Consider the following 27126-nt stretch of genomic DNA (forward strand, 5'->3'; position numbering starts at 1 on the left):
GACGTAAATGGAGTCCTGATACCTAAACTAAGGAAGGATAAAACACAGGAGAATGATAGATCAATATTATTAGTATATATTGATTAAATGATTTTAAGTAAAATCCGTTCAGACTACTGTGTTTTATCCAAATAATTAGTCATTATTATCAAGTTAGATGTATGCCAGGAATACAGGGATGTTTCAGTATTGGGCAAACAATCAATATTACAGTATTTAAAACAAAAAAAAAATCCAAAACCACATGATTATCTAAATAGATGCAAGAAAAGTCTTTGAAACAATTAATTATGCTTTAAAATAAAAACCCACCATAGCCATAGAGGGATCTTTTTTTTTTTTAAATATAAAAATTATCTAAAACTGAAAGCAAGCATCATGTTTTACAAATTTACTAGAAGCTTTCTCAGTAAACACAGGAGTAAAGCAAGGATTTCCATTGTCCCTACTATTATTTGACATCATTCTGGAAATGCTAACAATATCAATTTAAAAAAAAAAAAGATTTACTGTAGGTAAAGAAGAGGTAAAACTATTCCCTGTTTGTTGATAACATGGTGGCTTCTTGTAAAATCCTAGGGAATTAGCAAATATACAAATTGAGACAATTAATTATTTTCTTTGCTATATTATTTTGCTTCATTTGTGGGCCCAAGATAGAGCATAATTTATTACCCTTTAATAAAGGTCCAACATATCAGAATAGAAAAACAAATATCTTTTTTTTTTCCTTATTTTTCCCCAGCTATCACATATTTTTTGGTTTAAGTGACACCATTACATTCTTTGCTTAAATTTAGCTTCTGGTAGTCTACAACTTTCAATATCTTTTCAACTTATTTCTTCAGGAGAGTTCCCTGCTCCATTTTTTAAAATATAGTTTCATTTTTGTTTTACAAGCTAAATTATCCTGCAGTCCTTATTACTAAACTTTAAACTTGGTTATTTTGAGTTACAATATTTTTGAGATCATCATGGTGATAACCATTTTGTTCTCAGTAAATACATTCATCATTGAAATTATTATTAAAAATTTTAAATAGCAATTGCTAAGACAGTGTATTTTAAAGTCAGGTTTTTAGCCACTGATTGCTTCTATTCATTAGCCAACATTGAATTATGGGTTAGCTGTTTTCATATGTGTTTGTTTAAATTAATTTATTTTTAGTTTTCAGCATTCATTTCCACAAGATTTTGAGTTCCAAATTTTTTCCTCATCTCGCCCCTCCTCCTACCCTAAGACAGTATGCATTCTGAATACCCCTTTCCCTGATTTGCACTCCCTTCTATCACCACCCCCTTCTCTGATCCCCTTCTCCTTCTGTTTTCTTGTAGGGCAGGATAGATTTCTATACCCCATTGCCTGTGTATCTTATTTCCCAGTTGCATGTAAAAACCATTTTTAACATTTGTTTTTAAAGCTTTGGGTTCCAAATTCTCTCCCTTCCTCCCTCCCTACCCACCCTCATTGAGATGGCAAGCAACTTGATACAGGTTATACATGTGTAGTCATGCAAAACACCTCCATAGTAGTCATGTTTGTGTGTGTGTGTTTGTTATCTGTATCTCACCAGCTATATGTGGATATATAGATTGTGTTAAATTACCTACACCTAATCAGGGATTCTTAACTTGGAGTCTATCAATTTGTTCTTGAAATATTTTGATAACTGTAATAGGAATAGATTTCAGAATGCGCATGAATATGTTTTTTAAATAATTTGTTAATTATATGCTGATATAATTAGGTTTCTCTGTAATTGTATGTATATTATTTTATGCATTTAAACAGCATCATTCATAGGTTTCACCAGACTCTCGAAAGGATCCATTACCCAAGACTGAAGAATCTCTGCCTTAGAGAATTACATAAAGTGCTGAGAAATTGAGACTTGCTTAGGATTTCACAGCCAAAATGTGTTAATGGTAGGGCTTGAGCCTATGTCTTCCTGGCTTTGTAACTGACTCTATTTGCACTCTCCCGCATTGCCACATCTCTGTGGTTATGGATTAAGACTTCCTAATCCTTTTAAAAAATTTCCAAATTCAGAAATACATCTGAGATTTAAAAAAACAAACAAACCCAAAAAACAGAAGCAAAAAGCACAGGCAGTTCTTGACTGCACTTCTCAAATGTTGTGTGTTTAAGAAATACACACTCTTTACTGATTCCTCATATTCCACATTTTTCTGTAACTTTATAATAAATTCTTGTGAGTAAAGATTATGCTTTACACCTTATGTTGTCTGGCTAATTACTCAGTAGTAATTAGTTAGTACTTCAGAAATACTGTCGAATTTTTGTTACAGCCAATAAGACAAGTATGGCAGAGATATTTTCAAAATACTTTCCAAGCATGTCTTACGTAGTGAAATCACATGCATTTTTAGATATCTGGACTTTTAATTAGCATTTTCAAAAGTGGATTAATGGAGTGTGCTTAATCACAGCTGTTTAAAGATTATTCTGTAAATAACTGCACAAATTTAAACTTGTTTTAAGGAGCATTTTCTGGAGTTGACGCATATATTCAAGGAAAAAGAAATAACAAGTTTTTTCTGTGAATTAATGGAATTCATGGAAAAGGATTTCAAAATAAAATCTTGTGAATTCATTCAAGTTATTGAATAGCTCCCAAACTAGTAATTCTCATAAAGCCGATTGCTTTAGGTAGTGAAATGACTTGTTAATAAATATGCTTTTTATTCTAAAGGAAAAATTCAAAACTTATAGCTGTTTTAATATTAATTGATTTTTGGTAATTCTTTTATTCAGATAATGTCTATGTTTTCTTTTAAGGTTTGTTATTGAACTCTGTGAGCCAATTCAAGTAAAGCAGTTTGACATTGCTAATTATGAATTATTTTCATCTACTCCTAAAGATTTCCTGGTGTCTATTAGTGACAGGTAAGTTCTTTTAAAACCTAAATTGCCACTTTTTACATTGCTTTCCATGGCCATTGCCTCATTTTGTAGAAAAGTTATAATTGACTCATTTTGCATAGTAAGATATAACTTCTGAAGTATATATAAATTGAATTTTTGTTAATATAGTAGGAGGTAAGTCTTTTGAATCCTTTAGTAAGGAAAACTATATGGGCAATACAATTATCATCTTCAGTTTACCACTGTGGGAAGTTTTGAGTTTTAGTATATTGTTTTTTCTTATAATGCTATACTCCTTCCAAACTTAAATATAATTATGATAGCTTTGATTGTGCTCACTATTTCTTATCTCCCCTCTTCTCATGTACTCTGTATATAACACAGAAATCATCTTCTCATTCATTTATGCTAATATCATTTCAATTTAATTCAGTAAACATTAAGCACTTTCTCTGTGCTGTGTGTACATTGTTCCAAGTGCTAAGGATACAAATAAGAAAAGACAGTCCCTTAGAAATGGCTCTCGATTTATCTTATTCTCACCCTTGCAGCTATTTGGTAAATTCACGCTGCTCAAGAACTATTTCTCCATTAAAGGGGTGCTTCCTAGACTTTATTACAGGCGCTTTAGCAGTGATTACCATATGTGTAGACAAAATCACTTAAGGCATTTTACTGAGCTAAATCAATGTCAGCTTCGATAGGAAAAAAAAAATAGATAAAAACTTGATCTGTAGCTTGTGATATAATATACTAAGTAATACCCCCATTTGGATGGATGTGTATGTTTTCCAGATATCCAACAAGCAAATGGATTAAACTGGGCACTTTTCATGGTAGAGATGAGAGGACTGTCCAGAGTTTCCCTTTAGATGAACAGATGTATGCAAAATATGTCAAGGTAATAGTTGGTAATAGAATATTGTACTCGGTAATAAAAATGTGACTATTCTCATTTAAAAAGTAAAATTTGACACACATGACAAGGTATGCAGGTTTTAATCATTTAACTGAAAAATTATTGTTCTTTGACATTGATGTTTTATGGGACAAACTGAAAGCTCGAATAAGTTCATTTTGTAATCTCTGGGCATGATAAAGTGGCAAATTAGTTTTTATTTTTTCCAAACCTGCCTTTTCATAGTTCTGCTTCCTATATCAATATCTGAAAATGATTATTCAATGAAATTAATTATGCACCATTGCATAATGCTATTAGCTAAACTCCTTCCAATTTTATTCTTACCAATTTTGCTGTTAATGATAAAACAGATTTGTTTTCCTCATGTATTATAACTTAAAACATAGATTGTTACATTTAAAAGCAGTAAGATTTAAAAAAAAAACAACTCTTTTTTTTCCACTTTAATTCTTTAGTTTTTTGATTTGGAAGTCACTGGAACACTACTTACACTAATGAATTAATGAAATTTTTACTATATATGATAATTTCTTAAAAAGTAAAAGTGAGATTTCTGATGTAGCTTAAACATATAAGCAAGAAAAAATTGTTGCAAAACTCTTGGTCAAGTTTTTTGTGTACAAATGAAATATGTGGAAATCCTGTGGAAATTTTGATGTTCACCTTTAAAGGTTTTTTTTTTTTTAAATGTCTCTTTTCCACACTCTTCGGTTAAATAAGTAAAATTCCAATTAAAGTTGGATTTGTGATAACCTTGCCTTTCCTCTACTTTTCTGTTCATAGCTGCAAACTTTGAAATCTCTGTTATGGCTATTATAGTGACTTTTTTTGAATGGCACTTGCATTGATCATTTCCACTCTTCTTTTAATAATTTATAGCTAGCCATTGGTCTTCTGGGGGTTTTACTGTTTGCTTAGCATGTATTTAATTGGCATCTGCAAACGGGTAAACTTGTAGTATTCATAATCTTAGCCTAAAAGTATTAAATTTTATTTTTCTTAACTGCTTTTGATAATTTTTTTGTAGTGACTATTCAATAAAGGCAAAGTATTGACATGCTTGTTGGTTTATTTTCGTTGCTTTCGTTATTAAATGTAGAAGTGTATTTTTCGCAGTATAAATACATTTTTGTTTCAAAATTTACTGCCTAAGTTGATGAGTCCTTAAACAGATTATTCCCTTTTCATTATGGGAGGCTCAAGACTTTTTTGGTGTTTATCATTTTTGCAGAATGGGGCACCATGATTTTTGGGTAATTGGGTCTTAATTGTCAGAACAGTTTGTCTCCGGTTCTCATTCTGTCCTGATCAGTTTCTTATACTGTATACTTGATGCAGTGGAAAGAATATTGTATTTGGACCTGGTTCCAAGTCCTACTCCTAATACTGTTTGTTACCTTAGGCAATCAGTTAACCTCTCTGTGCCTCAGTTTCCTTATCTATAAAATGTGTTTGGAACTCATGACCCGAGATCTTTTCCAGTTCAAAAATCTGAATCTTAGGATTATACTTTAATTTTCTTTAACCCACCCCAAGGACAAAATTTGGGAAGTCTATAAATTGTTCTTTTAAAACTTTTTTTTTTGTATTTCAAATGAAGTTTTACTATATATCTTCCAGTATCACCAATATTTAAAATAATTAAATGATGCTTAAAGGGATACATGCTATGCCTTATCAAAAAAATTGTGTTTTACCAGATTTGGCTTTGTCATTACTTTGCCTGAGATTATTTCTTTAAAATAGGATGGCGAACTGTAGATAATCTTTCATGTTAGGACGATAACCTTTAAACACTACATCTGTATGTGTATACCTGTAGCTGATGTAGTAAAAGTAGCGGTTAAGAGACTGGTTATTTCGTTCTTATGTGCTGTTCACTGATTAAAATACATTTTCACTTACAGGAAAATAAATTTTTTGTGCATCTAATAAATATTAATGAGATTTATAAATATATAATTTTGACAGTCTGGTCAGTTGCGGTCATTTTAACTAAAGTAACCAAATGTTTGAGGATTATAAAACTAAATTTCTTTATTTTGATATAGGCATTAAGGCACATGTTGTTAGATTACATTTAAAAATAGTAATGATAAAATGATAAATAGTGATGATAAAAATCAAGGCTATAGTTTTAGTTTCTTTTCAGAATGTGAGAGTACTACAACTTTATCCATTACAGTACATTTCTTTCTATATTTTCTCCATAAAATGTAATTTTAAAATATTTGAAGTTGCCTGTAGCATGTTATCTAGACTTTGTACTGATATCTTTTTCTTTTCCTTTCTCTTGCTTCAGATGTTCATCAAATACATAAAGGTTAGCGACCTTCTGTTTTGGAATGTTGAATGCATAGAGCTTGGTATATTGCAACTCACCATCTTAATGCATGGCAAAAACAAAAGTTTCCAAGCCTCTCTCTGCCTTCCCCTCTCCCTCTCCGTCTTCCTCCCCCTCTTTCTCTCTGGGAATGTATACCTTGTAAAAATATTTAAAGTGTAAAACTTGGATCTATATCTTGAATTGTAATAAGGTTAAACATTTCTGGGTTTCCATTTTTTAAATACTCTTATTCTTTAGGTGGAGTTGGTATCACATTTTGGATCAGAACACTTTTGTCCATTAAGCCTTATAAGGTAATGTAGTACAAATTGCATATTCTGGGAGAAAATAAACGCTAGGCTTATTTCACAGAGTTTAAGGCCTTAAAAATATTTGACAATTTTTTAAAAATTCCAACATGTTTATTTTAACTGCATTATTTAAAGAAATGTTTGTGTAGATATGGACAAATAACTAGCAAGGCAATCCTGTTAATGTGAGATTTTAAGAATTATATTAAGTTGGAATCTTCAAATTCATATTGAGGTTAGGTTCATGTTTTGCTGATTAAATATGATATAGAAGAAATTTTAGGTGATTAGTTTATTCAAAATATTTTAATTGGATTTCAAAGTATCTTTTGCATTTTAGTATGAAATTTGAAATTTTAATCATAAAAAACCTTGTAAAAGCTTTTTATTGTCAGAAATAAGTTCTTAAGCTAACAAAATTATTGAAATGAGAATGTCATCATAAATTGCTGTTTTAGGGTATTTGGCACCAGCATGGTTGAAGAATATGAAGAAATTGCTGATTCTCAGTATCAGTCTGAACGACAAGAGCTATTTGATGAGGACTATGGTAGGTAACCTGTAGAGGTAAACAATGCATTTAAGCATTTTGCTTTTCCTTTAATACAATGTTTTTTTGTTACTTTAAAAAAATTATTGAGTGATCCTGGTCTTACAGTCAAAATATATGGCTTCAACTTATTTTTGGCGATTTTTAGTATCAGTATACTGGTATGGTTTGTTGAATAGTTTTTTTTATTTTGCACATTAAATGGTATCTGTTTAATTTCTTGACGTTAATTCTAATTTTTCTTCATGAGGGGTGTGTGGGTGTGGGGGGGATGTGGGTGTGTGTGTTGGGTGTGTGCATGTGTCTGAGGTACACTAGGTTAAGTGCCATGCCCATAGTCCCATGGCTAGTTAGGTTGTTTTTGAACCAGATCTTCTGACTGCAACCCCCGGGCCCTGTCCAATGCTGAGTCAGGAAACCCGAGTTTAATTTCAAACATGCTCTTTGTAATATTTCAAATGTACCTCTGTAACTTTCCCCTGGTCACTTAACCTCATTGGATGGGCAGTATTTTCTTTATTTATATATGACATACATAAATAAAAGGCAAGAGCCTCTTTAAATTTTGAGTTATATAATTGTTACAAATGCTCCATTGCTTACACAGATTTTTGTAACCTGAAAGAGTTAATGCTTTTCACCATCCATATCACAACCTCTGCTTGTAATCATATCCCCAGGCTCTGTCCTGTTTCATTTTCTCTTTTCTTTTCACACGTTATTACTTGGTGACCTATTTCTTAACAATTTAATTATCATCTCTAATCTTAAATTAGATCATCTTAAATCTATATATCTAACTCTTTTCTTGAGTTTGTCGCTCATCTCCAGCTGTACTTGGACTTTTCAGACTAGGTGTCCTATAAGTGTCAAACCCAACTCACTGTCTTCCACTCCCAACCTCTTTCCAAACTTCCCTATTTTTGTTAAAGATATCATCTTCCTTCTATGAAGGAAGGAAACAAGTTCTTTATTAATTACCTACTATGTGCCAGGCACTGTGCTAAGCACTTTAAAAATATTATCTCATTTGATCCTCACAACAACCCTGGGAGGTAGGTGCTATTATGATCCCCATTTTCCAGATGACGTTAAGTGACTTGCTCAAGATCACACAGCCAGTAAGTGTCTGAGATTAGATTTGAATTAGGTCTTCCTGACTCCAGGCCCAGCACTCTATCTACTGTCTCATGTAGTTGCTTTATAGTCACCTAGGTTTGCAATCTCAGCATTATCCTCAACTGTACACTTAACTTTATCCCACACCTCTCACGTCTTGTTATTTCTACCTCTTTATCTCTCCTACCGATCCCCTTTTGTCTCATTGTATTGCTGGCACCCTAATCCAGTCCCTCATCACCCCCACTAGATTATGAGCTCCTTGAGGGCAGGGACTGTCTTTTGTCTCTCTTTTTTTTTATCCCCAGTGCTTAATACAGTGTCTGGAACATAGTAGGTGCTTAATAAATGGTTATTGAGTGACTTTTCATCTGGACTATTGCAATAGTCTCATTATGGTAGCCCAGCCTTAAGTCCCTACTCCATTCTACATAGCTACAAAAGTGATTTTCCTGAAGTATATATGTCTGACCATATCACTCCCTTATTTAGTAAACTTTAGTGACACCTTATTGCCTTTAGGTTCAAATATAATCACTTCTCTTTGGGTTTTAAAGCCCTTTATAGGTTAGCTCAAGCCTGCCATTCCAGCTTTATTATAAGAGCACACTGTAGAATATGACCTTCTGACCCACTGAACTCCAGCTAAACTTAGGATCTTGCTGTTCCTTACCTCTGACACTGTCTCTCTCGTATCCATGACTTTCCATTAGCTGTCACTCATGGCTGGAATGCCCATTTTCCTAATCTGCCTCTTGGATCTTTTGCTTCCTTCAAAATTCAGCTCGGATACTTAGGAACTTTTACATGAAATCCTTCCTGATACTTCTCTTCCCCTTTCCTCTCTCCGGTATGGTGTTCCCTCCCCCTGTATTTTATTTTGTGTATATTTATATGTACATGATAGAATGTTAGCTTTTTTAGGGCAGGAACTATTTGATTTTTGTTTTTGTATTCTAAGTACCTAGCACTCTATTGACACATAGCAAGTGCTTAATAAATAATTGCTGATTGATTTTCTCAGTGTGTTGGTGAACCCAGTTATTTTATTTTTAGTTTTTGTGTGTGGCTATAGTTGTTGGTATGGTGTAATTTTTGTGATGATAAACTATTTTATTTTAAACAGATTATCCTTTGGATTATAGTGCTGGGGAGGACAAATCTTCAAAAAATCTTCTTGGTTCTGCTACAAGTAAGTATTTTTCCTCTGTCACTTTGTAGTGCTTCCCAAATTTTTTTGTTCTGAGACCCACTTGGAAATTTCTAACATTTGCTGTGACACATTCTTGCCTTTCTTATATCCACAGATGAAAATTGATATGAAAAGAAAGGGAGGGAGTATGTTAATTGACCTTTGAAGAGAATATTATTGATTAGGATATTGAGAAGAGGGACATTATAATACACTGAACTAGCAAGGATGGACACAGAATGACTAGTCAAAGGAGAAAAAAGCCCAGGCTGTGTGTCTCAGAATGTTGAGCTGTCAGCATATACAAAGAGAAAGAAATGGTTTTAACATGCAAGTGAAGTACCATTGTACTAATTGAGTGTGTATGTGCTCTGTTTTAGCCATAATTTTACATTGGTTAAAGTGGAAATGAAGTGTCTTGTTCAAGGAACAACAAGAAGACACGGAGTGTGTGGGGATGGGGAAGGGTGTAGGGTGTAAAAAGACTAGAAAGGTGGGGGGGGGCGGGATATTATGAAGAATTTTATGTTTGATCCTGGAAGTGATGAGTTTATTGAGAGTGTGTGTGTGTGTGTGTGTGTGTGTGTGTGTGTGTGTGAATGGAGGTGGGGGGTGATGTGGTCAGACTGGTACTTTATTTAGGAAGATCATTTTGACAACAAAATGGAGGATGGCCTGGAATGAAGAGAGATTTGTGGCAGTGAAACCAACTGAGAAGGCTATTGCAGTTGTCCATGTGTGAGGTGATGAGGGTCTGCACCAGTGTCCCGGCAATGTCAGAGGAGAGAAGAAAGTATATGTGAGAGATGGTATAGAGAAAAAGTCAATAGGCCATGGCAATTTATTGGATATGGAAGTTGAGAGAGAGTGAGGAATTAGTTCATGATGATGATACCTAGGTTGTGAACCTGTGTGACTAGGGGAATTGTGGTACTCTTGACAGAAATAGGGAAGTATGGAAGTTGGGAGGCTTTGGAGGGGTGTACAGGGGGAAGGAGAGAACAAGTTCAGTTTTTGGCTTTCTTGAGTTTAAGATATGGACTGGACAATCCAGTTCATGATGTCCAATAGGCATTTGGAGATGCAAGACTAGAGGTCTGCCGAGAGGTTAGTGCTGCATAAGTAAATTTGAGAATTATTTACATAGAAATAATAATTGAATCTATCACATCTGATGAAATTACCAAGTGAAAGAGTATAGAGGGAGAAGAGAAGAAGGCCCAGAACAGAGAGCCCCATGGAATAGCCATGGCTATCAGGCATGACCTGGATGAAGATCCAGTAACGAAGACTTTGAACAAGTGGTTGAGTAGGTAGAAGGAGAACTGGAAGAAAGAGCAATGTCCCAGAAACATAGAAGAAAATGTCAAGGAGAAGTGGGTGGTTAACAAGGTCAAAGGCTGCAGAGAGGTCAATAAGGATAAGGATTTAGGGGAGATCAATGCGACTTGGCAATTAAAATTAGCTTTTAATTAACTTTGTAAAGAGCAGTTTTGGTTGAATGATGAGATTGGAAGCCACACTGTAGATAGTTAAAAAGAGAGGGAGAAGAAAGGAAGTGGAGACACTGATTGTAGATGAGCTTCTCAAGGTGTCTAGCCATAAAAGGGAGGAAGTGATATGGGAGGATAGTAAGGATGAGTAGATCCAAGTGATGTTTTTTGGGGGATGGATGAAACATAGGAATGTTGGTAACAGGGAAATATCCAGTAGACATGAGATTGAAGATAAGCGAGAGAGTTGGGATGATAGAGGGAGCAGTGTGATAGGAAAGACAGGGTGGTATTGAATCGCTTGTGCCTGCAGAAGGCAGGCTTTAGCAAGCTTTAGCTGATCCAAAAATGACTCACTCTGGGATGATCATTTTCTCTTGTCCTTCTTGCTTTGCTGTTTTATTCCATGTTTACCATGTGGCAACAAGTAGACTCTCTCCTTTAGTAGACTATTCATTAGCCTTTGGCCTCTCTTGTTTCTTACTCCTGAACTATGTTTTCCAACATAATTTTTTCCCTCTTCTTCAATTTGTGCAATTTCTCCACTATCTTAATCCTCTTACAAAGGATACACAGATTTAACCTGGAACTTCTTATTGGGTTCATCATAGACGTACTTGCAATACTTTTGCTTTAGCAAGAAGGGTCACCTCTTTGTGTGAGGCAGTGCTTCTTCTAACATTGAAGTAGAAGTAGAGGGAGGTTTAATGTAGTATTAGGTGCCATCTCCCATCAGGACTCTTTAATTTTTAAAAGTAGCATAAATACAGTGCGTGTGTGTGTGTTAACTGCTATAGATTGTAAGACTTTCCTTTTATTCAGAAATTAATAAATGAGGAAAAACTGGTAAAATATGAAAAGTAAACATATAGAGATAAAATATTAAAATAGCCTTCTGCATTTGCCTTTTTTCTGTCGTGCTTTGTCATTGCCACATTGATTTTATAACTTGTTCAAATAGACTAGTAGTTTCTACTTAATGAGACATAATACCACAAGAATACAACATTATGCTAAATTTCTTTGATTAACATTTAAAATGTAATCAATGTAATATATAATATAGCAGTAGGATAGCATGTGGCATAATGTTTTGGTATATTTCTAGAAAATTAAAATCTTTCAAAGGGGGAGTCTATTAACCACATAAAATTTAAATTTGTTACGTTTGCTATACAAAATAAAAGGAATATTATATTGAATTTACTGTATCATTGGCTTTTTATCCTTTAGAGAGCCAGCATTTGTTTGAATGAAGCTCTCCTCCATTCATAGCACTTTTCTTCTATAGTCACTAACACATTTAGTCATTAACATTAACACAGATTCAAAAATTGTACTATCTGAAGACAGGCAGATACAAAAATTCATTCATCTACTTGGGAGTCACCTATATTTCAGTAAACCCTAGTAAGAAGGACTTTAGATGCAATGTGATATATTGGATAGAAACATGACTTCAAAGCCAGGAAGACATGGGCACAAGTCTTCTGATACATGGCGAATCCTAAAACAGAGAGAAATTCACAATGGCCTTCATTTCTGTATAGGCCCCGTTCACTTTTGTAGTGGTGGAGGCAGAGTGACAAAACGAGTGTTCTAAGAATCACATGATTTTTAGAACATTATTAAACATTAAGTTAACTGTTGGCACTTTAAGTGAAATCCTAATCCAATAATCAAATCATATCACTATTGACATTCTTACTGTAAATGAAACCAGAAGACAAAAGGTATTTGACTCTAAATGGACAGGTGACTTGGAGAGCCTTCTTGAAGAAACCAATAAAAGAGGTAGCAGAGACGGATCTTATATTTGTACAAAAGTAATTAAAACATTTTATGAAACACTTGATCCTTTTGTATTGCCTGGTGAATATTTCCCAAAAGATCACTGTAAACATAGTTGCACTTGAGGCACTAGTGTGAATTGTAAAAGAATGAGAAAGTATTGCAAGTACGTCTATGATGAACCCAATAAGAAGTTCCAGGTTAAATCTGTGTATCCTTTGTAAGAGGATTAAGATAGTGGAGAAATTGCACAAATTGAAGAAGAGGGAAAAAATTATGTTGGAAAACATAGTTCAGGAGTAAGAAACAAGAGAGGCCAAAGGCTAATGAATAGTCTACTAAAGGAGAGAGTCTACTTGTTGCCACATGGTAAACATGGAATAAAATAGCAAAGCAAGAAGGACAAGAGAAAATGATTATACCAGAGTGAGTCATTTTTGAATCAGCTGTTTACAGCTGATGTTAACTATGCCCACAGCTTTGAAGATCAAAATCTGCATCAGATGAGAAAGAGAAAATAAAAACAGAAACTTACAGCATGCAATTAAGATGTTGACAAGTGGATATTCTCTACTGAAGAACTGGAAATGGATATTAATGCATACTAATCTTGTTTCCTAAGGAAATCTGACTGAGCATAAATAGCACTCTCTTCCTTCACTCCTGGTTTAAAGGAGTATATATAGGAGTTTGTGGACATGTATCACATCAGATAAGAAGGGTGGTACTGGGAGTAGTTGGGATCAAATCACAGATTCATCAAAAGAAAAATGTTACTGAGATCGGGCACACTATGGTTATATAGTGTGCACCTATTATATATTTTCACCTATCAATGAATAAACTGTCCAATATCAAGTATTCTTTGAACTAAGGCTCTATTGGCTGATGCTTGAATTACATGGAGATTTTTCTTGCTATAGGATTTGAAAAGTTGTTTAAAACAGTGACACTTCACAACATTCTATAACTGACTGGTTGCATTCTGTTTAGATGCCATTCTAAATATGGTGAATATTGCTGCAAATATTTTGGGAGCAAAAACTGAAGACCTTGCTGAGGCAGAAGGTACCTACCTACTCATTTTTTGAATCTTTTTTTTCAAATGTGACTTCTCAGATACTACCTGTGTTATTGTTCTGCCTAACTAGGAAGACCAATTAATAAACTAGTTAGATTTCAAAAAGAAAAATATAAATAAGATACTTAAGAATTTCCTTTTAGAGCTGTTGCAAGCTCTGCATTTGTAGCAGGATGCTATTAACAGAATTGTAATTCATTCTCTTATTAATGGTTCTTCCCTGCTTACATACACATATGTAGACACACAGCCGCATAGACATACAACACATATGTTCGTTAACTGTCATTTTTATTCCATTAATTAGAATTGTTCAAGGTTACTTTGAATAGTCAAGAGAGTATGATAGTGATAATTTTGATTTCTCAGTTGTTACTTCAACTATTTTTCTATCTAATGGCCTACCAAGACAGATTAGAAATGAGGCCCCTATTGTTATAGTCTGTTTAGGAATCATCAGTTACAAACACAAACAACCACCCCTTTCTCTTAATTTTCTTGCCATTTAGGACCCTAGGACCCTCAACAATCAGGCACCATCTTATCTTTTTCAGTATTACTTCAAAATGAATTACTTTTTATCCCCTTTCCCCCAAATACATGTTGCGTTATCATACCTTCCTCCCTTTTCCCAGCCTGTTCTCTGTGGCTCCCTCTCTTCAGCTCTTGAATTCATTTCCATCCTCAAACCCAATTCAGAAGCTGCCATCATATCTTTGAAGCCTTCCTTGAATCCTGTGGTTAGTAACAGTGTTCCCCTAAAGTTCTTACATGGTGGTTTGTTTTGTAACTCTCTAAAACACTTAATAGTTTGTGTTATACCTATCTGCATTGCTGTCCTATCAGCTTACTAAGCTGTAATCTCCATGAGGGCTGAGTCATTGCTCAGCTTTATATCCATCCAACCTCCTGGTCCTTTCCTGGAACACAAACAAAATAGCTATTTAATAAATGTTTGATAGTTAAACCTCCTACATGATTATTACTTTGATGGACCATGAGAAGTAGCTTATGGGTATATCCTCTACTGATACAGATTGCAGCTTTCTCATAGCTTCTCTTATGATTTATATCTGTATTTTTCCATAAATCCTCCATATGTGATCTATCCAGTATTCTAGAGGTCTTTCTCTTCTTTCTGTATCTCAGAGATAGCAGTGTTCTACCCAGATTGTCTTTCTGCTGCTTTTCATTCTATAAAAAAAACCTACCTCCTTTTCTGAGATATTGTTAATCATAGTCTTTTGCCTTTTTCCCTACATGAGTCTTTGGTGACTTGCAGCGCCTATATGTGTCCACCATATTATGTCTTTTGGTTGCTCTTTACCTTATTTGTAATTCTAAATTCTCCTGACAACATGATGTCTCACATTAATTACTGCTGTTGGCATAATTAAAGCCACAAGTTCATTTCCTTCTCTCCTTCCTTAAATTCTTCAGCAGGATAGAAGGAAAGTTAGAACACTTATTTGTGTTAACATATTGACCTTAATATTTTTTCTTGCCTTTTGCCTTAAAATGAGACATGTGAAATATAGCACCAGTTATGTGCCTTACTCAGTTTTTATGATTACCAGATTTAAGGGGGGAAATGTGATATATACATACACACACACATATATATAGTTAGTCCTATATGGTATTTGTTTTGGTTTAATGGTTTAAGTACCAGTGAATTCATTTGGGGGAAAATGCTAAATATCATTAGGTTTGACCATGAATTTCTGCTTTTGTTAAGGAAGCCAATAGCAGAATTATTTGAAGGACAGTATACTCTAGTAATAAACCTATTTATTTTCTTTATCATTGCCTAAGAAAATAGAGTTCTCTGTTAGGGTGCATGTGATAGAGCTTAAGAAAATATTCTACTTAATCAACTTCTCAATGTGGATGTGTATAATTTCTTTTAAAATAGGAAATAAGAGTGTGTCTGAGAATGCTCCGACCACAGCGGCCCCCCAGATGCCAGATTCAGAACCAGATCCCGTTCCACCAACTGAGTAAGTTACAATAGTACCCTATAATGCTAAACCCAGAAGCAGCAAGGCGTTAATTTGAGTTCCATCTCAGACTTGATTGTCCTAAGCAAAACATAAAAGGGCAGGTGAATCTTACAGTAGGGTAAAAACACACCAAAAAAAAACCCTTTTCACTACCTTATGATGCCAGGCGGGCATGATTTTGACCTTTTTAGTATTCTTAGAGCTTATTTTTTCCATTACTGCAAATTATTTTCTTTTGAGACTAGTTATGATTATAGGTCAAAGGATTTGTTAAAGGGTTCAATTATAATGAGTCTGAATTTATAAATATTAAGTGCATACCATATGTCTAGGGCCTATGTGGGATATAAGAAAAGTAGAACATCTGGTAACTTAGGATATTCCTAATGTGCCACAGTTAAACAGTATGTACTTAATTGATACGTTTTATGCTATAGACTCTTCAGTATTAAAGGAAATCAGATTTGGAATATAGTATTCTTTTTTCCTTTTGTAGTCATTATTGGTCTTAGAATGGTGGGGAAGAATAACGTTGGTCACAGTATTTTGTCTTGTTTTTAAAATAATAGAAAACCATCCTAAAAATATTAAGATACCTCAAAATTTTACTCCCAAAGTGATTTTCCCTTGATATTTCCCCTATATTCCCTCCTCAACTTATCTCTTGCAAAAATTTCTCTTCTAATGAAAAGAAATTAAGTCTTCTGTTTTTGTTTATTTTTTTTAACTTTATTTTAGTTTCTGTCTGTAGGGATATCTGCATGAGAATCTACGTGAAAGTATTTTGAGGACTTGGGGGGCAAAATAGAGGTAGTCATTAATAGAGGTAGTGATTACAGGTAGGCCTCCCTTAGTAAAAGATTATGGTTTAGTATGATATACTATTCTTAGTCACTTGAAAAATTAGTTACCTGGGTTCTAGTAATGTAACTGTTCTTCAGAGTTATTCCATTTTGTCCCTTTAGTCAAGCAATGTTCCCAAGCAAAAATGATGTATTAATAATTTTTTGAAAAAACAATTAGCTGTTTCCAGGATTTGAACAACATTTGAAATATTGTATGTGTTTTCAAGGGAGGAAAGTTAACTTTAAGAGATATTTGAATGCTTACTGCATGACATAGATTTTTTTTTTTAAACTCTCAAGCCCTGTTTTGCCTTTAGATTTATAATGGAGATGTTTATTCCTAGGTTTGAAACTGCTGAAGGTCATTTACCAGATGTAGAGCCACCCACCCCGGACTTTCCTAAAGAAGGCCCAATTGTACAACTGGTCCAAGAAGAAGAGGAGGAACCAAGCCCATCAACTGTCACTCTTTTGGGGAATGATGAACAAGAAGAAGAGTCCCCAGCATGGTCTGAGTTGGAGACACAAACATACTGCAGTGAGCTCGCGACTGCATGTTGTATTTCCAGCCTTTCAGAACATCTGCTGAAGTGGTGTTCCCTTGGAGTTGCTCTTTCTCGTCAGCGCAGTAGAACTGTGGGGAGCAGAGAGGCATATCGTCCTGTTACGGCTCAGCCATTATTACCACGGGCCACCGAGTCAGTAGAGGCTTCTGTGTCACAGCCTCTGGGTGAGGAATTGGACAGTAAGATGGTAGAGAGAGAAGCTGAAACTGCTGTGGCGCGTAACGTAAGCAGTGTTTTCCATGAGGATCTGATCAATCATACCAAGGATGCTATCGAACTGGAGCCCAGCCATCCTCCAGCTGTGTCTCAATCAGTCCTTCTTGATGTAACTCCAGAAATCAAGTCATCCTCCAAAGCTGAGGTTCCTGACCCCATTAAGCAGGAAGTGGGACAGACAGTATCACAGCTCTTTCCTCAAGAAAGCATTGTTGAAGTTTATACAGAAACAGAAAAAAAGTCTGAGGGCAGTGTTGCTATAGAAAAGCATTCTGTGATCCATGAAACCGTGACAGTGGGTGAAGTTAGGGACAGTAGCATTAGGGATGATGTAAACTCAGTTCAAATGATCCTAAAGCCTTCAGAATCAGTCCTGCTGCCCGAACACACGGCCTCTGTGCCAGACAGTGAAGATGAGGAAGTCAAGGTGACCTCCACTGACATACACAAGCACGTTCCACCTCCTGTCGTGGAGTCCTCTCCAGTCTCGGACATAAGAGATGAGGAACAAGCCGCAGAAGATGTGCTTCTTGCTCTCCCTGTGCCTGGTGGTTTGCAGAGGACAGCTCCCGATTTTTATGCTGAATTACAAAATTCAACAGATCTAGGGTATGCTAATGGAAACCTTGTGCATGGATCAAACCAAAAGGAGTCTGTATTCATGAGGCTTAACAACCGCATTAAAGCCCTAGAAGTCAACATGTCCCTCAGTGGCCGGTACCTAGAGGAACTTAGCCAAAGGTAAGTTTGTCGCAGAAGGATTAATGGAAGCAGTTGTACCTGAAGGGCAAGTTAAGTAGTGTTTTCCCTGAGGACTGGAATATTCTAAGGACATTCAAGAAAGAAAGAAAAAATTGTAGATCAAGATTGAATTAATTCTTGATAGAATGGTACCAGTCGGTATTTACCTACAGAGTTTACTTATGCACACACACACACACACAGGGATGAAAATGAAATAATTAGCTTTTTTCTTGGTAAGTTTTAATTGTGGAACTTTAACCACAGCTGGTTAGTATTATGAAACTTAAACTTATTCGAGGGTGTCAGGTTTGGATTGTTTCACTTCCTCTCGTGTCTTAGCCAACTTTGCACCACTTTGCTGCATGAATCTTAGAAAGTCAGGAAAGAAAAGTAAAATAATGGTAAAGCTCAAACTGACCAGTTTTCTTATTTTTCACCGGGTATAGTTTGTTTGGTGGAGAAGAATCATGTGAGATTTTTGGTTATTTGTGAATAATTGAGTTGTTGATATAGAACTGCTATGCTGTTCTATGAGTTACTGAGTCTTCTCCTGTGGATATGTGCTTCTGTTACACATGTTGCAAGAACTTTATGATTTTATTATCTTTGCTAAGTTTATCTTGGCAACAGATCAACACAGTTCACTTTTAGAATAATGGTTTATTTCATTAATTATAAAGAATTAAGCTGTTTATTGACCATTTGAGGGAAATATAACGCAAAACCAAATGAGCTTATTCCCCATTTTGGTAAACACAAAACCAGATTGCATTGGAAATACTTAGCTTTTTAAAATTTATATCTTTTTTTACATCACCTGGATTTCTGTTCCCAACCTGAAAAGAAAAAGAAGAAAAAACATTCATGGAAACCAACCATCATATCAGAAATGGCAGATATTAATGTGAAGGAGATGCCTTCTGATAATTCTTCTTTGGGGACGGACTTGGTCGTCAGTCATTCCGATTTTGCATCATTCAGTTTCATTTATTTTATTGTTGTTTTTAGTCTTCTGTTTACTTTGATGTCATTGTGTATATTCCTGATTTTGTTTCCCTTCACTTTTTATCAGTTCATGCAGTTTCCCCCTTGTTCTCGATATTCATCATTTCATCACAATAATATTGTGTTATGTCCATGTACCACACAGTGTGTTAGCCATTCCTCAGTCAGTGGACCTCAGTATTATTTTCAGAATTTTAGCTTTTAATTAATCCTGATTGTAACTCTCATGTACCGTAGTTGGGTAAAGAGGGCACACAGAATATAAGTCAAAAGGGCTCCGTCCCACTAGAAGGTGATATCCAAGTATACAGACAGTGATGAAATGTAAGGGGAAATTGGAGGGTGCAACTCTCAGACAAATACTTTGAGGAATATATCATACAGTCAAAAAAGACAACCTTCCCTAATATTCCTCTTGTCCATCTTTGGTGGGATGCTTTGAAGTTAAAGAGGCAGAGTAGTGGATTTGGATTCAGGCAGCCCCATGTCTAGTCCCACCTCCATGGAGCCATGTTGAGTGTAGGCAAATCCTTAAACTTGTGAGATCTTCCCTTTTCCTCACCTGGAATAAAGAGCTGAGCTGGAGAGCCCCTGAGACCTCTTCCAGTGTTGCCTCTTCTTCTGTGATACTGGCTGGGCAAAGTTGCTCAGCTTTTCAGACCTCAGATCCAGGTCCTGTGAAAAACCGAGATTACTTTCCTCTGAGATCAACTGAGGGACAGTGAACCACCTCTCTTCCCCTGCCCCTTCAAGTCTATTGAGACACCCATGGGCACAAGCATAAGGGCCACACACTCGCCGTGTGCACACACACATGTGCCCTCCAATTTTCTTTTAAACTATAAAAAGCAGAGTGCCATTCTTGTTTTTCCATGGGAAGAATGTATGCCTACCCGTTTTCCCTCCCTCACCTTAATCTTCATGTGGGCAAGATCCTTAACTGTATAACACACCATTAGAGGCAACTCTGCATATTGATGGGAGATTTAGAAGAGCTTAATTGGGAATGAGTCCCCTGTGGGGACACTCTGAAGACTTCTCCATGCTAGATTTTTGAGTCCAAGCTGACCTCACATGGTTTCCTTGGGCCTGCTCTCCTGTGGACCTTGATAACATTTCTGTCAAGAGTTTAGAGCTTGCACAGTGCCTGGCTCCATCTCTTCAAGCTTAGCCCTCGAAAATTTCTTCTTACTGTTAACCAGATGATTGAACAATCCTCTTAGTGTTCAGCTATGTGGGGGCTTCTTCTCAAGGAATGAAAACAGTGGGATCTTAGAAAAGTCTTGATAATATTTTTTCAGTCCTCATCACATACCGCTTCTTCTGGGTCCAGCTTCATTAGTCAGATTAGTCCTTCCAGGACATTATCATAGCTTCAGTGTGTCCTTTAGGAGTACCCCAGGAAATATTTACATGCAGTAAGGGAAGCAGAGCCAACAACTGTCTGGGAGACACAGACAGCTAAGTGCTACAGTGGGTAGACAACTGGAGAGAAAGAGTCAGGAAGACCTGAGTTCAAATTCTACCTCCCATACTTAAACTAGCTGTAAACTTAAGCAAATCACATGACTACGCTCAGCCTCACTTTTCTCATCTGTAAGTGGGGTAATAATCATACCTACCTCAGAGGATTGTTGTGAGGATAACATGAGATTTATTTATGTATGTGTGTGTGTATTGTATGTATTTATAGAGAGAGAGAGAGCACGTACTTCACAACCCTTAAAGTTCTATATAAATGCTAGCTATTAAGTATAGTGACTTAGCATTATGGTCATTATGTGATTTTTCCATGGGAGATAAGCAAATTTAGCTCCCACCCGTCTTTGGAAAGGCAGAGAATTATGGGTTCAGAACATTGCATACTTTTTAGATGTCACTACAGGTTGATATAGATTGATTTTACTTAACCATTTTTCTTTTTCTTTATAAAGAAGACCCATAATATGGGGGCTGAGTATATAAAGAAATGACCACTGGTGTAAATGCCAATTGGCATTAATAAAAGTTAGCATGCTAACATGGGGTTCAAGGCAAAGCTAAATAATAACTTTTAAATAGTAACCGTGAACATGCTGTATTCCATAGCCACCTCCCTCCTTACCCCTACTTAATGTACGGATTGTTTATTGTTTTTGTTTTTGTTTTTTTAATTTGTGTGGCCAGAGTACCTAACAGAATTCTTGAAACATAATAGGTAGGTAAATGCTTGTTGACAGACACATGAAAATTAAAATTTGGTTTTGGATATGGCCAACATTCTTCCTTCCAGTGTTTGAAAAGATAATTTCTGATTAAAATGATCAGAGAAGACTTCATGGTATTAGCAATATCAGAAGTGGACCTTATAAGAAGGGTGAGATTTCAGTAGGCCAAGATAAGGAAAAATTATATTTAGTGAGACAACAGACTTCTTTCCCATTTCCCATCTCTTGTTTCCTGTTACTTGAGTAATCTTCCTATTGTGTTCCAAAATCACCTTTCCTTGTCTTTATTACCTGTCTAGCATACACCACTTCCCCAAGTAAACCTCATACCAAATAAAACCTTAGACCACTAAGGAGTATGATATTATCGCTATTACTAAATAGCAGTATCCAGTAAACCCCCAGGACACCTTTTCTTTATTTTTTTAGTAGCTCTATAAATAGTCAGTTAGTGAAAACAGTTATCATTGATAGAGAAAATCAAGGAAGGATTTGAAATTAGGAATATAATTCTCCAAAGTAGAGGTTATATGTAATAATAAGTAAATCGGGGGAAAACAAAAATTAATTTAAAAGTGTATTCATTTCACAGGTATCGAAAACAAATGGAAGAAATGCAGAAGGCCTTTAATAAAACTATAATAAAACTTCAGAACACTTCTCGAATAGCAGAGGAACAGGTAAGTAGTCTTTTTAGCTACTATAGTTTTTTCATTAAGCTCCTTCTAAATTTTGGTAAATATTTTCCTACTAAAATGGGAGAAATAATTATTAGGGCATTATATTTTCTGCTAGTTGGTAAACTCTGAAGGGTTCTATTTAATGTTTTTTTTTTTCTTGGCTCAGTATTAGGAATTCCTTTCAGTGTAGTTTCTTCATAATCTCGATAAAGAACATTTGAAATATGATTATGCCTGAAAATAGTTGGTTTGGGTCTTTTCAATTTGACATCTCAGAATACTGCTAGATGAGAGAATAAAATTTTACTTGGGAAAATATACAGAATAATGATGCAAATAAGTTTTGTCAAAGTATGTTTGGTGGTTAGCAAAGCAATTGAAATTTTGAAGGGCATTGGTGCCTATTATACAATTATATTTAATTTTCTACAGCAGAAGCATGTTATTATGAAAGTTAGGGTTTTTTATTTTTAAACTTCTTCTTACTAGTTTAATTTCCCTGCCCATCTCTCTTTCTTCCAGCCCATCTGATATATTGCTGCTAATAAAAAGCATGAATAAATCCATGCTTTTTAAATATTCAAGGCCTTTCCAAGGATTACACTATACCCAATCCTCAATCTTTCCTACTTCCCTGCCTTTTCTACCTTTTTATTCTCTCCCCAGATTGGCCTATTTTAATCCTATTTTTAACCTGATGAAATCCTAACAGCATTTCAAGTTCCAGGTTAGATTCCTTTTCTGCTGTAAAGCCTTCCCAATGCCTCTGGTCATTCAGAAAGAAGTGTTTCCTTTCTGAATAACTACTGTACTTTTATACCTCTCTTGGCCCTTGCCATATTCTTACTTCATATTATGGTTTAGTATACTGTTTTATCTATTCCTTGAGAGCAAGTTGAACTGCAGAATATTTTTGTGAGTGGGAATAAATGAGATAAAGCTGAACATGAATGCCTATCCCGCTTTGACACACTCTTGCCTCAAACATTGTAGACACTTTAGATGAAGGAAAAACATTAATTTTATGTGTAAACCTAGTTGGAACAAGTAGCTGGTAGCTGATTGGGAAGAATCTCCTACTAAGGCTACCTTGCTAGTCCTGAAGAAAGTCTGATTCAGGGAGAGACCGACTGATTTCTAGTCTTTAACTTTTATATCAAGATAGACTTATCCTTGGCAGAGAATAGCTGATTGAACAGAATCAGTTACAAAATAATTGCTTGGCCATCTTAGTGGCCTTTTGCTTTTTCTTATTTAATTATTTCTGGACGCTAAAGTTTTTCTCTGGCCTGACCTAAAGAAAAGAGTTAAACTTAGTAAAAGTTAGTGATCTATTCCCTCATATAAGGAGGAACACTGTGAAGACTTTATGTATTCATAAAATCCCCCCCCCACCCCACAAGTGCTGTTTAATGAACTTGATGCATTTTTTTCACTCTTAATTTTAATTAAAAATTAGTGAACTGGCAAAAATTATTTCATCTAATTTCATCAATATTACTTCAACTAATCCTCTCACTCAGTACCCCAGATAAGAAAGCATAGAATTATATATAAATCTGTTCTCCCCAACTAGATTATAAGCATCTGAAGAGCAGGATCCAGGGTTCTAAGCTTAAGCATTTTTAAATTCAGTTTAACATGTTTTATTAAATGCCTATGATCTAGGCACGGGAACATAGACAAAAATTAAACATTCCTTTTTATATTATAAGTGAACCATTGAACTTTTGGGTAATACATTAAGAACTAAGAAATTCATCTGAATTCAGTCACTCAAGCCTTTAAATCCTTCTGTGTTTCAGGCACTGGAGATACAAATACAAATGAGAGGATGATCATAGAGGCAAGTTCATGGTGGAGATGAGAGGTAGTAGCATCAGGGCCACAAATAGTGGAGTTACCACTGGCAAAATGAGCCACTTTATTCTCTGAAACTGAAGCAAAGGAGAGAATGGGAGATGCTATCTAGGTTATTTGAAATGTGAAATTGGAGAGGAGAAGGGAGCTTATGACACATGGCCTCACTATTTTTTTTCCAGCTAAATATGAGGCCAGATTTGCTGATAAGAGGTGGGAAGGGAGTGTATTAGATGACTCGAGAAGCTTGGAACAGATTCTATAGAGAATCAGAAGAGAGGAAAAGGATTGGCATGAGAAATCATAGGATCAAAGATTTAGTTGGAAGGGACCTTACAAGGCCATCAAGTCCAATCTCCTCACTTCACAGATGAGGAAAACAGTCACAGAGAGGATGTGACACTGTCACGCAGCTAGTAATTGCACATCAAGACTTGAACCCAGGTCCTGCTGGCTGCAGGTTCCCTAGCTCTTACACCCTGCTGCCTAGTTGAGTTTGGATAAGACTGCTGATTCAGGAATGACTCTTACCCTAGTAACAGTCCTCTCTGTCAAACTATTCATTTTATTTTAGGATATTAATTAGCCCTTGTCATGTACGTGACCTTATCTATTTTCAGAGTATTCCTGATGTGTAGATGTAAGGCATTTCCATAGTCTGCCAGTCTTGCATCTTTGCTTCCTTGCTTTTGAGTCATATTTCCCAATATTTTTCACTGTCCTCACCTTTGCTTTGATATTACCACATGAAAAGTATATTTTTATTTAATTTGGAAGATCCTCAAAGAATTTCTCTAGCTCTTTGTCCTTTTCAACAAGTATGATAAGCTGCAATTGTTTTCTTGATGTTCTTTTTTTTTTTTTTTTTTTTTTTGGCAATTGGGGTTAAGTGACTTGCCCAGGGTCACACAGCTAGTAAGTGTGAAGTGTTTGGTCTGAGGCTGTATTTGAAATCAGGTCCTCCTGACTTCAGGGCCGGTGCTCTATCCACTGCACCACCTAGCTGCCCATCTTGGTGTTCTTTTTGCAAATAGTTATTTTATTATGCTACTATGAAATTGTTTCTTCCTGTGTTTGTAAAAGTAATGAAGCCAATTCCAAGAAAATTCTGCAAACTGTCCCTTTTATGTGGCTGCAACTTGCTTTTTTAATTAATGGTTTTATTTATAGCAAGAATGTCAAGATTGATACATTTAAGTTCTTCTGATAGAATGCCTACTGGAGATAAGAATCTTAATTGTAGAGTACTATTACTTCTCTTAATTTTTTAAAAGGTCTGAATACTGTGATTCTTAGTGTATTCTGTCTCCTTCTATACCACTGTCACTACAAAAACCAAAACATCCGGAGATGCTGAGAGTCATTATGTATTTTTGTTTCATGAGTTTTCACGGCCAAAAACTTCATCACCAAACGGGCAGCTGTTGGTACTTTAGATGTGAAACCTACATTTCTTTCACTCTGAAATAGAGTGAAATAGAACTTCCCAGCTGGCTGACTGGCTGAACCTGGCAGCAGTGGCTGTTGCTGAGCCCCAAACCTAGGTCAGACAAATACAGAGCTCAGACCAGAGCCATTTTTAAGACTGTACCATGCATCAGATCACTTTGGAAGTGCTAAAAGCTTGCAGGTCCCCCAGTCATTCAGTCAGTAAACATTTCTTAAGCATTTACTATGTGCCAGGCACTTTGCTAAGTGCTGAGTTGTCCGTGACATCCTGAAAACACAACACTTAGTACCCCAAGAAATCAGCAACAGGACCAGCCCAGGTCTCCTCTACAGAAGTCAGTAGCCCAGCCTTAACATTAAGTCTAAAGTCAAGCAGTAGATTGGAAGAATGAGCAAACAAAAAAAAAAGACTTTGACCATAAAAAGATGTTATTGGTAACAGGGACACTCAAGATACAAAACTAGAAAAAGAGAATGTGAGCAAAGCTGCAAAGAAAAACACAGTGGGGCACAAATTTAGTACATTTAGAGAATTTCTGAGAGAGATGAAGCAAAAGTTTAAAAAAAAAGTTTAAAAATGTTTTTGTCATTGAAATGAGAATATTAGAGGGAGAAACTTGAAAAGAAATAAGGACTATGGAAGAAAGATTAGAAAGGGAATTAACAGTTATTGATATAAGAGGTACAGTACCTTGACTGAGCAAATAAAGTCCCTGAAAAATTTGAATAGACCACATAGAAGCCAGACTTCAGGAGACAACAAATAATATTAAAACAAAGTCAAAAGACTGGATGAAAAATAGAAGACAATATAATTTATCTCATAGCAAGAACAACTGACCTGGAAAACAAAAGAAATATTTAAGAATCCTCAAAACTACCTAAATATCATGACTAAAACAAGAGACTAGAGATGCATCATATTTCAAGAAATCTTAAAACTACTCTGAGCTCTTAGAAATGAGGACAAAGGAAATAGAAGCAATCTACCAGTCACTTCCTGAAAGAAACCCCCAAATGAAAACTGCCAGGAATATCATAGCCAAAATCCAGAGCTTCCAGGTAAAAGAAAAAATACTGAAAGCAACTAGAAGGAAAGGAGCCATAGTCAGGATTGCACATGTTTTAGGAGCCACCACTATGAAGAAACATAGAGCTTGGAATACGATATTCCAGGGGGCAAAAGATAAAGGTTTACGACCAGAATTACTTAGCAAAACTAAGTATAGTCTTATGAGGGGGGAAATGAAATAATGAAATAGAGAACTTTAATGAAATATATAACTTCTAAGTATTCCTGCTTAAAAGACCAGAGCTATTTAGAAGCTTGGAAGTTCAAACACGGGTTTAAGAGAGACATAAAAAGGCAAACGTAAATGAACAATGATGAAGGACTAAACAAGGATACAAAATGCTTACATTCTAAGGGGATGTGTTACGTGTGTCCCCTGTGAATCATCATCATCAGGAGTCATAGAGGGTGTCTAATTAGACAGAAGGCCTGGGGTTGGTTCTGCTATGTCTTGATCTTGAAAGAAGTATGGAAGAAGAGGGGAAGAAAACATTGGCGGGAGAGGGAAAAGAAGGTTTGGGGAAAATTATCTTGCATAATCAAGGTGTACAAATAGACATCCATACGAAGAAGGAGGGGGTTGAAGTGGGAACCACTGACACTTGAATCTTACTCTCATCTGAACTGGTCAAGACACGTAAATACAGTTGAGTACAAAAATAAATTTCGCTCAACAGGGCAATAGGGAAAGAGAGTAGTGGGGGGAGGAAGAGGAATTTAAAGGGAAAATAGATTGGGGGGGGGTGAGTAGTCCTAAGTGAAAACAAATCCTGAGGATGTGCAGAAATATTTATAGCTCTTGTTGAG

At 35.6% G+C, this 27126-nt stretch overlaps 1 protein-coding gene across 2 annotated transcripts in view; it reads left to right on the top strand.

Annotated features, from left to right (window-relative positions):
* Positions 1 to 27126, top strand: part of SUCO (SUN domain containing ossification factor) — a 99413-nt gene that overhangs the window by 63062 nt on the left and 9225 nt on the right. The window contains exons 10-19 of one of the 2 annotated variants that reach the window (XM_027868437.1): positions 2801 to 2908; positions 3683 to 3788; positions 6112 to 6132; positions 6394 to 6449; positions 6905 to 6996; positions 9242 to 9307; positions 13585 to 13659; positions 15588 to 15672; positions 16865 to 18043; positions 21851 to 21938. In XM_027868437.1, the coding sequence (XP_027724238.1) occupies positions 2801 to 2908; positions 3683 to 3788; positions 6112 to 6132; positions 6394 to 6449; positions 6905 to 6996; positions 9242 to 9307; positions 13585 to 13659; positions 15588 to 15672; positions 16865 to 18043; positions 21851 to 21938 (1876 nt within the window). The remainder of the gene's footprint in view (positions 1 to 2800; positions 2909 to 3682; positions 3789 to 6111; positions 6133 to 6393; positions 6450 to 6904; positions 6997 to 9241; positions 9308 to 13584; positions 13660 to 15587; positions 15673 to 16864; positions 18044 to 21850; positions 21939 to 27126) is intronic. The other variant, XM_027868438.1, reaches the window with a different exon arrangement.

Source organism: Vombatus ursinus, unplaced genomic scaffold, assembly GCF_900497805.2.
Source record: "Vombatus ursinus unplaced genomic scaffold, bare-nosed wombat genome assembly UNPS02014789.1, whole genome shotgun sequence".
In the NCBI taxonomy this organism is placed as follows: Eukaryota; Metazoa; Chordata; class Mammalia; order Diprotodontia; family Vombatidae; genus Vombatus; species Vombatus ursinus.